We start from the raw sequence: 13,936 nt of genomic DNA, 5'->3' as shown, positions 1-13,936 counted from the left end.
GGCGGAAACAATATTAAAAAGTACTTAAATTCACAGACTTCTAGAGATTTAAAATTTTGATTTCTCTAATGGATATATTGTCATATATTCAGTTCAGTCGCTCAGTCGTGTCCGACTCTTTGCGACCCCATGAACCACAGCACGCCAGGCCTCCCTGTCATATATTAGGAATTAGCAAAAATGTTACTGTTAATAATTTTTAAATTGGTATGTCTAGAACACAGGTCTTTATTATCTGCACTTCTCTTTTTAAAAAAATGAGAAAATAGATAAGAGCCATGGAGGTGTAGTGATAAAGACACCAAATATCCAAAAGGCCTTAGTTTGAGTTACCTTTTTTGAACCCCAACTTCCTCATCTTTAAAATGGGGGTGATTTTCTTAACTAAATGAATTTATGCCAAACCTTCTTCCAAAGAAGTCTAGAATAAACTTTTTGGGAAGTTTTGAAAATCAAACAACAAATGTGAGAATGCTTTTAAATTACAAGTAGCTGCAGGTATAAGTCGGAGAAGGTGATGGCACCCCACTCCAGTACTCTTGCCTGGAGAATCCCATGGACAGAGGAGCCTGGCAGGCTGCAGTCCATGGGGTCGCGAAGAGTTGGACATGACTGAGCAACTCCACTTTCACTTTTCATTTTCATGCATTGGAGAAGGAAATGGCAACGCACTCCAGTGTTCTTGCCTGGAGAATCCCAGGGATGGGGGAGCCTGGTGGGCTGCCATCTATGGGGTTGCACAGAGTCGGACACGACTGAAGCGACTTAGCAGCAGCAGCAGCAGGTATAGGTATGTTAGTTTTGCCAGCACACATGCCCCTTGTGGTCAAAAGAGTAACTGCATTTGGATACAACTCATTGGGAAAGACCCTGATGCTGGGGCAGACTGAGGGCAGAAGAAGGAGGTGACAGGATGAGATGGTTGGATAGCCTGACCAACTTAATGGACGGGTGTTTAAGCAAACTCCAGGAGATAGTGAAGGACAGGGAAGCCTGGCATGCTGCAATCCATGGGGTCGCAAGACAGTCAGACACGACTTAGTGACTGAACAATATACTGTGCTGCATAATGGGCATCACAATTCAGATCCTTACAAGGATTACTAGACATTTGAGGAAAACCTCTAATATAAAAGATAAACAAACAAAAAATGAGCCCAGAGAAAACAGGCAATATAGAGGGACAAAAAGTTTAAGACTATCATTAGTGTATTCAGAGATAAGAAGATGTACCTCTGAAACTTCTATAAAAAGAAAGTTCAGGGAACAAAGATGAGCTCTGAGCAGTAGTGAGCTGGATCTGGCTCAAAAGAGCTCATAAGAACCAACTTACTTTTTGAGGAATTTTGCAAAACAGTTAGGCATAGGGCATTATCAAAAATTAAATTATATAAACTGAAAGATAAATTATATTCAAACAAACGTAAGAAATACTCAAAGCTCCTCACTTCCCAATTAGTTTACATTGTTTTATTAACATCTATGGCCTTGAAGTCATTTATGTTTATTGTTTTTATATAGGCAAAATATATAAGTTGGCATACTACTAAGCAACTTTTCCCAGCTCCCCACTGACATCCTACTGGTAGCCTGGAATCAGCCATAGTGGGAGATTTTACATCCCAGGGTTGGTTAACGCTATAGATCAGGTTTCTCCTCCACACTCCCCTAAGAGGTAAACATTTACCAACATACATAAATGTAATTATATATATATATATATATACACACACACACACACAGCCCAGCATACATGCAACAGTATTTACCAATGCACCACTGGCACTGGGAAATTAAAAGTATAAAGGTAGAAACAGAAAACTTAGTAAGATTGAAAGATAAAGTTGAAACCTCTCAGAAAGTAGGGAAAGCAATGGACAACAGTTGGTAAGAGATAAAAAAATTTAGAGGATCAGTCCAGAAATCTAATGTGCAAATAGTGAGTTCTAGAAAGAGAACATAGAAAACACTGTGGAAGAAATATTAAAGGAATAACTCAAGAAAATCTCCCAGAACTGCAAGAAAATTTTGAAACAAATAGCTCACTAAGTACCGTGCAGAACAAGTAAAAACAGATTAAACCAAGGCATTATTGCAAATCTCAAAACACTAGGCAATAAAGAGATGATCCTAAAAAAAAAATCAGGTCAAGAAAAGTGGTGTTGGCTACTTTCCTTCTGTCCTCCCACACCCTCTCCACTCTGCTCTGCTGCCTAGGAAGCTGTTTATGGCCTGTATCAAGAAAAGTTGTAACAAAAATATGGGGGAAAGAACAACATTTGACTTAAAAACAGTTTTTAAGTTTGTTTTTAGCTAAAAATAAGCAGTGCTAAAGCTTTTTAGAAAAAATTATTTCCAGTTAAGAGTCTATTCCCAAATACCATCATTCAACGAGAGTTGAAAAACGTTTTCCAAGATCTCAAAAGTTTTTTTCATCCCTTGCGTTCATTCATTTAACCAATGTTTGAGAACCTACTATGTGCCAGACATTATTCTCAATTCTAGGGATACAGCAGTGAACAAACAAGGCCCTTGCTCTAATGGGGCTTTCTCATAACCTGAAAATATCAACACAGCACATCAGGTAGTAATCAGTACTCTGGGGAACAGCAGGACTCAGGGGTGGAGTGCTGGGGTGGCAGGGAGCTCTTTTAGATAGGGCCTCTCTGGTTGAGGTTACAGTTAAACAGAGACCTCAACAAAGGAGCAAGCCATGCTGATGCCTGGCGGAAGAGCCTTCCAGGCAGATGAACAAGGGCAATGGCCTGGGCAAGTGTGAAAGGAGGCCTGTGACTGGAAGGAGACAAGTACAGAGGCCAGATCACGGCGCCCCTTGTGTTGGCTGCTTTCCTTTTGTCCCCCCACACCCACTCTTCACTCTTCTCTGCTCCCTGGGAAGCTGTTTATGGCCCAATCAACAAGCTCCCTTGACCTCTGGCTTCCTGTGAGATTTGGCCAATGGGAGGCACCTGCAAGAACTCAGAGGGCAGACGTCTTTACTGAGAGCCCCACTTCTGTCAGATGACCTTCAGCAGCTTGGAGTTGCCCTGGGCACTTCAGGCTGGAAGTGAGTGGGTGCCTAATACCTCTCCAGGGCTGCCAGCTCCAGGGAATGGCATGCAGCAAGCCTGGTGGCTTCCCTAAACCCCTCACACCTTTGGGAAGAGTTCCTTTAATACACACTCTCCAAATCTCGCAATTTGAGTGTGATATCCACCTGTTTTCCTGCCAGGATCCTAACACTCCCTTGCAGAGCAAGATAAGGAAACTTTAAATTTTATTCTGAAGATGGGAAACCAGCGGAGATTTTTGAGGTGGGACAAAGACCACTCTACATGCTGGGTGTATCAATAGTAGACTTTGGTGGGGGTCACAAGTGGTAAAGGGAACAGTGAGGAAAGGGCTTTCACAATAGTAAGGGCTGGAGAAGGTAACTCGGATTGGGGTGTTTGTAGCAGAGGTGATAAGTGGTCTAACTGGGGGATATATTAAGATCAAGCCAAGAGGATTTGGTGACCAAGTGGGTATGTGGTATAAGAGAAAAAAAGGCAAGGATGATTTAGGATTTGGGTCTGAGGATGAATCAAGCCGCCATTTGTTAAGATAGATATGTCTTGGGAGACAGCAGGTTTGAGCTGCAAAAACTGAGCTCAATTTGGGATAAAGGCCAGGTGTGTATTAGAGATCTGACGAGGGATGCTGAATTGGTGGTTGCATATCTAAGGCTGGATTTCAGAGAAGGTCTGTGCTGGAAGTAGGAATTTTACTGTAGTAACAGCAAAGATGGGCTCCCCTCGTGGCTCAGTGGTAAAGAATCCACCTGCAACACGGGCTGCTGTCCACGTGGTCACAAAGAGTCGAACACAACTGAGCACTGCTCGGCACTGCAATGCAGGAGACACATGTTTGATCCCTGGATCAGGAAGATCTCCTGGAGAAAAAACTGACCCACTCCAGTATTCTTGCCTGTGAAATCCCATGGATTCCCATGGCAGGCTACAGTCCATGGGGGTCACAGAGCTGGACAAAACTCAGTGACTAAACATCAATGAAAGCTTTTAAAACCACAGACTAGATGGAATTTCCTTGGAGTTGGTATAAACAAAGAAATGGGGTCCAAGGACTGAGCTTTCTTCGAGAGCTACTAGAGGATATTTTTCCAGAAAGGAGTAAACCGAGAAAAGAGGGAGATACTGATGTGGAATTGGGGACTCCTGACACTGGAGGCACAAAGAATCTCCTACTGACAGCAAAGGAGACTCCAGAACTACAGGTCTCAAGAGCAATCTAGCTGGAGCGAGAGGATGAGTGTCCTGGAAAGGACATCATCAAAACACAAAAACAAATCTGATTGAATATACTGAAATGTAAACTATGGTTCAACATCTGGGGATGAATTAGAGACAGGAACACAGAATGCTAAGCAGATGGAAGAACAAGATAATTACTAACATTCTAAGTATAAATTATACATATTATATAAAACATTATCTAATTATGAGAATTCCAGATGAAGAGGTATAAACTAAAAATCAACAAATCATAATAGAGTTCCCTGGTGGCCTAGTGATTAGGATTCCGGGCTTTTGCTGTTGAGGTCTAGGTTCAGTCCCTTATCAGGGAACTGAGATCCTGCAAGCAGTGTGGCATGGCCAAGAAAAAGGAAAAGAATGTAATGTAAGAATGTTACTGGGACTTCCCTAGTGGTCCAGTGGCTAAGGCTCTGCACTTCCAATGCAGCAAGGAAGGGTCAGTCCCTCGCCAGGAACTAGATCCCACATGCTGCAACTAACACCAAAAAAAAGAAAAATGTTACAATTCTATATATATCCAAAAGAATTGAAAACAAGTACATGTACATGAATGTTCATAACAGCACTATCTGAAATAGCCAAAAGGTGGAAGCAATCCAAATATCCATCATCTGATGAACACATAAACAAATTATGGTATATACACACCTTATTTTTCAGTGGGATATTATTCAGCCATAAAATAAATACCTAGATAACATGCTACAATGTGAATGAGCTCCCCAAATACCATACTAAGTGAAAACTAGACATTAAAGGTCATACATTGTATGATTCCATTTATAGGAAATATCCAGAATAGGTAAACCCTTAGGAACAGAGAGCAGACTGGTGGTTGCCAGGAGCTGCAGGGAGAGAATGAAGAGTGCTTTTTGAGTATAGTGTTTTATTTTGGGGTGATCAAAATGTTTGGAACTAGGTAAAGGTGGTGGTTGCAGAATGTACTAGGTGCCACACAACTGTTCACTTTTAAATGATGTATTTTATGATATGTGAATTTCACCTCAATTTTTAAAAACAATGTTTATAAATCAGACGGCACATTACATGTCAGGAAAACTGAAAGGGGTTGTCCTAGGCATTATACTGCAAAGTGGAAGGGGCTGTTTATAGTGAAGTCCAATAAAATGGTATATGACTTTTAAAACCAGATACATGGATAACTTCAGCTAAAAAATAAGATCACTGGATTAGGAAATGGCAACCCACTCCAGTATTCTTGCCTGAGAAGTTCCATGGACAAAGGAGCCTAGTGGGCTCCTATGTATGGGTTGCAAAGAGTTGGACATGACTGAGCACACACACACTGTGATAGTCATCATACAATATATACATATATGAAGTTATTATATTATATGCCTTAAATTTATGTTATATATGTCAAGTATGTCTCAATAAAACTAAGAAAAAGGGGACCATAAAATACATGGCAAAAAAAAAAAAAATAAGATCAACATCTATCACTTTGTTGAAGGAAACCTTGAAATCCTAGGAGCTCATGTATGGGGAGATCTGGAGTTATACCCATATGCTGATTCCAACTCTGTCAAAATTGATACTACAAAGAAAACGCATATGGGAACCTTTGAAAAGAAAGAATAAATGTCTAAGTCAGGAAGACAGACGATACTGTATTTAACAGAAGGAAAAAAAATGTTTAAACAGACTAACCCACTTAAAAAAGAAAACGATCATTAGGGAAAAATGTCAGAGACAGTATCTTAAAGCTTCTATAGCAAAAATACCATAAACCCAAATCAAAAGGTAGAGAATAAATTGGGGGAAATACTTGTAACAGAAAAGAGTAACATCTGGGAGTATCTCAAGGTAACTACAAGGCAAATTAAGAGTACATTAACATCTTCTATGGAATAAGAACCCACAACCAGGACGTAAGTAAAAAGATTATGGAATGATATTTGCAGCATGATGCGATGTCCGTGTGCAAAGTGTCTTAGTAACAAGTAGTGATTTGAAGAGACTTAGGGTTTTCTCTGCATGACTTAACTGCTTAGTTGCTCACTGTGTCTGACTGCGACCCCATGGACTGTAGACCACTAGGCTCCTATGTTCATGGGGATTCTCTAGGCAAGAATACTGGAGTGGGTTGCCATGCCCTTCTCCAGGGGATCTTCTCAACCCAGGGATGGAAACCAGGTGTCCTGCATAGCAGGATTCTTTACCATCTGAGCCATTGGAGAAGCCCTGCATGACTTAACTACTGCCACATATTAAGAAACTCATGTGATCCTCACAGTAAATTTTCATAAGATTCATGAGATTGGACCTCCCAAACCACATGGCCACAAGAAGCAGGACTGTTTCTGAAAGCCAAATTTGAACTTTCTGCCCAGTCAGAAAGGCTGCAGGTGTTGTTTTACATCATTTTGAAGGAATTAAAATATCTCCCAACACACAGTCCTGTTTAATATTCGCAGTAAACTGCTGGCGTGATGGCAAAATCATAAATATGCAAATACTTTATGTAATTTTAAAAGAAAACCTAGAGATGCTTTGTATGCTTAGTACGCTCCACACACTACCAACTAGTTTCTAGTCCAGAGCCATCAATATCCAACTTTGCTGAGCTTACCTGGAGTTCGCAAAGATCTTGCTGCTAACCTTGTTTAGTTGTTACCCTTGGAGGAGTTTGCCTTATGTTGTTTTATTTCTTGGTTTATGACAGTTAGCCACTTTTAAGATAGAGCAGCACAGGCATCAGAAAATTCCAACAGTAGGGCTTGAATTGGGTTTGGCAGAAACCAACACAATACTGTAAAGCACTTATCCTTCAATTAAAAATAAATTTAAAAAGGATTGAGTAGAATTTCCACATCTGTTTTCCCCTGTTTGTGATTCCTCTCTTTTCCCCACTAGGATGTGGGGCTGAGTCAGTCTGCACCCAACAAAGCTGGTAGGCAAGTATGTGCAGTGTTGTAACGAACAAGGAAGGGGAAGTGGGTGTCTCTACCCTCAGAGCCCAGCATCCCACAAGACACCAATGCTACTTATGATACTAGTCTGTTAAAAACAAAGGACTCTGCCTGACCGTGTGATTTTGAACACAATTTTGATTACTGCTATGGTTAAAGCTTAGGGATTAAACATTTATTCAAGTAATAAATACCAAAAAAGTTGTGCGTACATATGGCTTGAATTTTCTGACTCAAAGGGCTTCCCTTGTGGTTCAGCTGGTAAAGAATCTGCCTGCAATGTGGAAGACCTGGATTTGATCCCCGGGCTGGGAAGATCCCTTGGAGAAGGGAAAGGCTACCCACTCCAGTATTTGGGCCTGGAGAATTCCATGGACTATGGGGTCGCAAAGAGACGGACATGATTAAGCGACTTTCACTAGGTTTGAAGAATTAAATATTCTGACAATACCCAACTAAGTAATTTTTATTATAACCCATCCAGAAGTTGCCAGCCTCACGGAGTTGAGCTCATCTCGTGGTTCTTCCTGTTCCCCGAAGCCATTCTTCCTTATCTTTGAGGATCACCCACAAGACTTCCAAGGTCCCTCCATACTAGAGATGCCCTCCCCTCCAGAGACACTTTCATGTCTATTTATGATACTACACTGTAGATAACATGAGAGATCTACATCAAATACATCAAATGTATCCAAATTACTTAGAGACGTTTGTCAAAATAATGTTACCACTTCCTAGTTTCTTCCAGTACCCACCCATCACAGTGAAGTTACAAGCTGCTCAACTAGTTGAGCAGTGAAGGGATGCAATGGATAGATGCTATCTTATTGCTCCCTGTGAAATCACACAATTCTAATGCTGTGAATTCTGTGAAATCACACAATTCTAATTCACATGTCCACATTAAAGAGATAAATACACAGAGAAATTTTTAGACCAAAATAAAGTTACAAAACATGGTTCTGTTAAACAATAATTTTATTGCTTTAGTACAATACACAAATTTATGCAACCAGGGCAGAGGCTGTGGATGACTCGCTGAAAGAAAAAAAAAGGAGGGTGGGGGGGAGAGCTGGGTTAATAAAAAAGTCCTCTATATTTATACATAATCTGTTAAAAAAAAAAAGTCCTCCATATTCCCACAATCTCTGAAAACAGCTATTTCCTAACAGTTAAAATAAATCCCTACTATATAAAATGCACCGAACAGCTCAGTTCCTGAAATTAGTTCATTATGATCAACCGTAATATGAAAATGGTCAGTCAGGCCTCCAAGAACTGGCCAGCATGAGGAAAAACTTTTCTGGTGGAAGCTGCGAATGCTAGGATATTAATCATCATAGTGAGCAATCTACGCAAAAATTAAAAATAAGCACCTGGGAGCAGAAGAACTTAAATTTTACCCACAATCTGAAAGTGATTTTAAAGAGCATGTTTGTGCTCTAAATGAGTGTACAGAAGTACCACCCTTTGTATCAACAAAACACAACCGCTCTACCTGTCTATGGCTGTTTTCTTGCTATAATTAAGAATTGAAAGACCATATAGGCTCAATCTAAAACATTTATCAGTCCTTTTACTATAATTACGACTCTATTTAATACTTGGCCAACTCCTATTTTTGTTAACAAAAAGGGTTGATAACTTACTATTTCCAATTGGGGGGTAGGACTCGTTTGGTCTTGTAGTATCGAGCCAACCGGTGAATACGGCTCTCAATCAGAATCAGACGGAATTTAGCATCTTTATCCTAAAAATACAATTGATAGAATTCAGGAAAACCACTTAAAACTAAACATCATTTTAAGAGAAGATATATGTATAGACACCATGCACTTTAATGAAAAATTGCTTAGTGTTGTTAATAGAACCAGAGTCTAGGATTTGTGTGGCTAGATTAGGTCCTTAAGGGAATTTAGGGAACTAACCCCCCCACCCCCGAACACTCTTCTGGTGAACTTTTATTTCAAAGCAAACACTGTAATTTGTTTGCGCCCCTTGGATAATTCAAGTCAGAGGCACTATATTTTACTGATATGAATTTAGTACAAGCAGTCTCATCCTCTTACCTTTCTGTTCCTCTCAAGATGCTTTCGAACAGCAACAGCTTTCTTAATTAAATGATAAAGATCCTCAGGGAGATCAGGAGCAAGTCCTTTGGACTTAAGAATTCTCAAGATTTTGTTGCCTGTCACAAAACGTACTTGTGCAACACCATGAGAGTCTCTCAGGATCACACCTGGAAAGGGAGTAATATAAATTCCCACACCAAACATACAAACTGGAGCATGTGATGTCAAGACTGAGATCAAGTCACTTTCCAAGTTTCCCATCTGTCAAACACAGCTTACTTTTTATACACAGACACTGACAACAGAATGCACAAGCGAAGCTCACTCAGACATCCAAGGAAGGTTTACCCAACACTAAGGAAAACCTTTCTGGTGGAAACTGCGAATGTTGGAAGACCATCATCATAGTGAGCTTGCTAGATTACAGGCCAACAAAAAAACCAAGGAGTTGTCAATGAAAACAGCACCATCTGACTACCTGACAGTCTCTCTCTCTCTATATATATATATACACACACACACACACACACCTCTGATTATGTATAACATCTCCACTAGACCATAAGCTCGACAGAAGGCTATGGTGCTTTTTTACAATGACAGTATTCCCAGGATCGGGGATCACATAGCTGGCAAACATTTGCGGAAAGAAGCCATTTGCAAAAAGTGAAACACAGCCGAAGTTCAAACCACATCGTGAGAAAGCAATGAGCACTCAGAGCAGCCAGTCCCAGCTTCTCCGCTAACAGCTGTGTGATCTGAGGCTTGTTTATATAGCTGAAACGTGCCTCAGTTCCCCCAACTTCAGGAAAACGTCTATTTATTTGAAACCATGACTGTCAAAATTAACCCAGGTCATAATATGGAAAGCGCTTAGAACCACGCACCTAAGAGATTGCCCAGCCCAAAGAAAATATTCATTAAACTTTGGAGCGCATTTTAATTATTTTACCGTCTTCCAAATAAGAGCCTGAGAGTTCAGCAAAGGAAGGCTAGGCCTCGGTCAACGGTAAAGTTAGGAAAACGAGCAAAAAATTTTCAAACCACATGTGAAACATTTAGCCCCAGTGTTTTTCAGCACGTTACACGAGGTCAGGCGGAAGGGGCTACATTAAACAAATGCACTCACCGATCTGTGAGGGTGTCAGGCCCTTCTTGGCCAGTTTGTAGATCTGCTCCTTCACGTCGTCAGAAGTGAGCTTCAGCCACTGTTGGCGGGAGAGAAAGTGGCCTTAAGACGAGAAATCGGGGATGGAACCGAAGCGCAGCGGCCCTCTCCACCCTCAAAACTGCGCTCATGCACACGTGGTCCCATCTTCCGAACAACTGATGGCACCCCCCTTCCCGGCCTCTCCTCGGTACCCGCACGCTACTTACGGTGGGGACGCTGCGGCGGTAGGGCAGAGCCGACTGGGAGAGGCCCTTCCTGGAGAGAAAAGCAGTTACGGGGTGAGGAAGCGAGCCCCACCACAGCAGCCGCAAACCTTACCCCCTCTGCCCGCTGCCTACGCTCCTTCCTTTCCCTCCACCCCTAGACTCAGCCTTGCAACCCGCTCATAAACCCTAGCTCACCCGGGAGCGTGCATGCGACCCATGATGGCGGCGGTGTGGCAGCAAAAGGAGAGAGAGGGTGGGAGAGCCGCAGGAAGCCACCCTCCACGCAGGAAGTGGCCTCACACGTCCTTACTTCCGTCCCTGCAGGAGGCGGAGCTTCGCTGCGTGGTTCCCAGCGTCCGCGTGACTACATGTCCCAAAGTGCACTTCGACGTGGATACACTTCCCGGCAGGCATCGGTGTTTGAGGCGGCACTAGGCCGGAGCGGAAAAAACGATCCGCCTCCGGTTTGGGCAGTTGAATCCATTTGAGTTTCTAGAGATGCCGCTTACCCAGGATACTGCGGATTTGGATGCTGGACTGGCAGTGCGCTTGGAACACATAGAGCTGCAGGGGTTCCCCGGCCTTGGGCAAGGTGATTATCTGCGTCCCCGTGGCCCAGCGAGTTTGGGCGCCAAAGTTCATCCATACACTATTGCTCATCCAAAGCTCCGCTGCGCCCACCTTGTCTTGACACTAGTTACCTAAGTCTGTCCCTCCCCTTAAAATATGCACTAGGGGTAATTCCCTGGCCGGCTAGTGGTTATACTTGCCCTCACGGCCTAAGGCCCCAGTTGGATACCTGGTCAGGGAACCAAGATCCACCAAGCCTGCAAAGCATGGCCAAAATTTTATAAAAAAAAAAAAAAAAGGCTTAAAAAAGCTTACAATAGCACGATGATAAGGGCTGCCCCTAGCCAACTGGTAACATTTCTTATCTCTAATTGTAGCCTTTCAGGGGAGGGGTGCCTGACTACAAGCTGTCTGGTCCTGACCTCTATGTCATTTCAGTTTTAAAAAAATCTCGTACATAATCCGTCCTCTGCTTTCCTGTTGGTAACCAAAGTTGTTTTATATATGTTAGTCAGTTTTGTAAGTTCCTTTGTACTATTTTTTAGATTCCATATATGTCAGTTCAGTCGCTCAATCGTGTCAGACTCTTTGCGACCCCAAGGACTGCAGTACACCAGGCTTCCCTGTCCATCACCATCTCTGGGAGTCTATTTGAACTCATTTCCATTGAGTTGGTGATGCCATCCAACTATCTCAACTTCTGTCGGCCCCTTCTCCCGCCTTCAATCTTTCCCAGCATCAGGGTCTTTTCAAAGGAGTCTGTTCTTCGCGTAAGGTGGCCAAATTATTGAAGCTTCAGCTACAGCATTAGTCCTTCCAATGAATATTCAGGACTGATTTCCTTTAGGATGGACTGATTGGGTCTCCTTGAAGTCCAAGGGACTCTCGAGTCTTCTCCAACACCACAGTTAAAAAGCATCAGTTCTTCGGTGCAACTCTCACATCCATACGACTACTGGAAAAACCATAGCTTTGACTAGACGGACCTTTGTTGACAAAGTAAGGTAGTATTTATCTGTCTGTAATCTTTAGGCCCATTCGTGTTGCTGAAACGTCATTATTTCATTCTTTTAATGGCTGAGTAATACACACTGGGGCTTCCCTGGTGGCTCAAGCGGTAAAGAATCAGCCTGCAATGTGGGAGACATGAGTTCGATCCCTGGGTTAGGAAGATCCCTTGGAGAAGAGAATGGCTACCCACTCCAGTATTTTTGCCTGGAGACTTCCATGTACAGAGGAAATCTGGTGGGCTATAGTCCATTGGATTGCAAGGTTGGACACAGCTGACCTGGGATGTACACAGCATCTTCTTTATCCATTCATCTGTTGATGAACACTTAGGTTGTGTCCATGTCTTGACTACTGTAAATAGCACCACTCTGGAAAAGGTCAGTTTTCATTCCAATCCCAAAGAAAGGAAATGCCAAAGAATGTTCAAACTACCATACAGTTTTGCTCATTTCATGTGCTAGCAAGGTAATGCTCAGTCTTTCAAGCTAGGTGTCAGCAGTACAGGAACTGACAGCTTTCAGATATACAGCTGGATTTAGAAAAGGCAGAGGAACCAGAGACCAAATTGCCAACATCCCAACTTCCACTGGATCATAGAAAAAGGAAGGGAATTCCAGAAAAACATCTACTTCTGCTTCATTGACTGTGCTAAAGTTTTTGACTGTGTGGATCACAACAGGAAAATTCTTAAAGAGATTGGAATACCAGACCACGTTACCTGTCTTTGAGAAACCTGTATGCAGGTCAAGAAGCAACAGTTAGAACCAGACGTTAAAAATGGACTGGTTCAAAATTGGAAAGGAATGCGTCAAGGGTGTATATTGTCACTGTTATTTAACTTATATGCAGAGTACATCATGTGAAATGCAGGGCTGAATGAAAGATTGCCTGGAGATATATCAACAACCTCAGATATGCATATAATACCACTCAAGTGCAGAAAGCTAGGAGGAACTAGAGTGAAAGAGGAGAGTGAAAAAGCTGGCTTGAAAGTCAACATTCTGAAAACTAAGATCATGGTATCCGGTCCCATCACTTCATGGCAAATAAAGTGGAAACAGTGGCAGATTTTATTTTCCTGGGCTCCAAAATCACTGCAAACAGTGACTGCAGCCAGGAAATTTTAAAAGACACTTGCTCCTTGGAAGAAAAGCTCTGACAAATCTAGACAGCATATTAAAAAGTAAAGACATCACTTTGCTGACAAAGATTCATATAGTCAAAGCTATAGTTTTCCCAGTAGTCCTGGACACGTATGAGAGTGGGATCATTAAGAAGGCTGAGTTTCTTTAATTGTAGTGAAGAACTGATGCTTTTTGATTGTGGTGCTGGAGAAGACTCTTGAGAGTCCCTTGGACTACAAGGAGGTCAAACCACTCCATCCAAAAGGAAGTCAATGCTGAATATTCATAGAAAGGACTGATGCTGAAGCTCTGGGACTTAGGTCACCTGATGAGAAGAATGGACTCATTGCAAAAGACCTTGATGCTGGGAAAGATTGAGGGCAGGAGGAGAAGTGGGTGACAGAGAACAAGATGATTGGATGGCATCACCAATTCAATGGACACGAGTTTGAGCAAACTCCGGGAGATGGTGAAGGGCAGGGAAACCTGGCATGCTGCAGTCCATGGGGTCTCAAAGAGTTGGACGTGACTTAGGG

General features: G+C 42.3%; 1 protein-coding gene and 1 non-coding gene across 2 annotated transcripts; both read right to left on the bottom strand.

The window, feature by feature from the left end:
• Window positions 1-8,206: 8,206 nt before the first annotated feature.
• Window positions 8,207-10,969, bottom strand: RPS13 (ribosomal protein S13). The gene is made up of 6 exons (XM_055423279.2): window positions 10,891-10,969; window positions 10,696-10,744; window positions 10,448-10,526; window positions 9,316-9,485; window positions 8,896-8,996; window positions 8,207-8,284 (listed from the first exon to the last, which is right to left on the bottom strand). The coding sequence occupies exons 1-6, from the start codon at window positions 10,911-10,913 to the stop codon at window positions 8,251-8,253; spliced, it is 456 nt and encodes a 151-aa protein (XP_055279254.1). The 5' UTR covers window positions 10,914-10,969; the 3' UTR covers window positions 8,207-8,250.
• On the bottom strand, window positions 9,640-9,729 carry LOC129554945 (small nucleolar RNA SNORD14). The gene has a single exon (XR_008685669.1). It is a non-coding gene; the product is annotated as a small nucleolar RNA SNORD14 (small nucleolar RNA).
• Window positions 10,970-13,936: the final 2,967 nt, after the last annotated feature.

This window comes from Moschus berezovskii, chromosome 14, assembly GCF_049115385.1.
Source record: "Moschus berezovskii isolate FMDL1 chromosome 14, NW_MosBer_1.0, whole genome shotgun sequence".
Classification (NCBI taxonomy): domain Eukaryota; kingdom Metazoa; phylum Chordata; class Mammalia; order Artiodactyla; family Moschidae; genus Moschus; species Moschus berezovskii.
Note: the sequence above shows the minus strand (reverse complement) of the source record. Positions and strands in the feature narration are given on the sequence as shown.

Coding starts and splice junctions, on each gene's coding strand:
- RPS13 (XM_055423279.2), bottom strand. CDS start 10,913: ATGGGTCGCATGCACGCTCCCGG. Junction 10,745..10,890: donor GGTCGCATGCACGCTCCCGG/GTGAGCTAGGGT, acceptor TTTTCTCTCCAG/GAAGGGCCTCTCCCAGTCGG. Junction 8,997..9,315: donor ATCTTGAGAGGAACAGAAAG/GTAAGAGGATGA, acceptor TTGTATTTTTAG/GATAAAGATGCTAAATTCCG.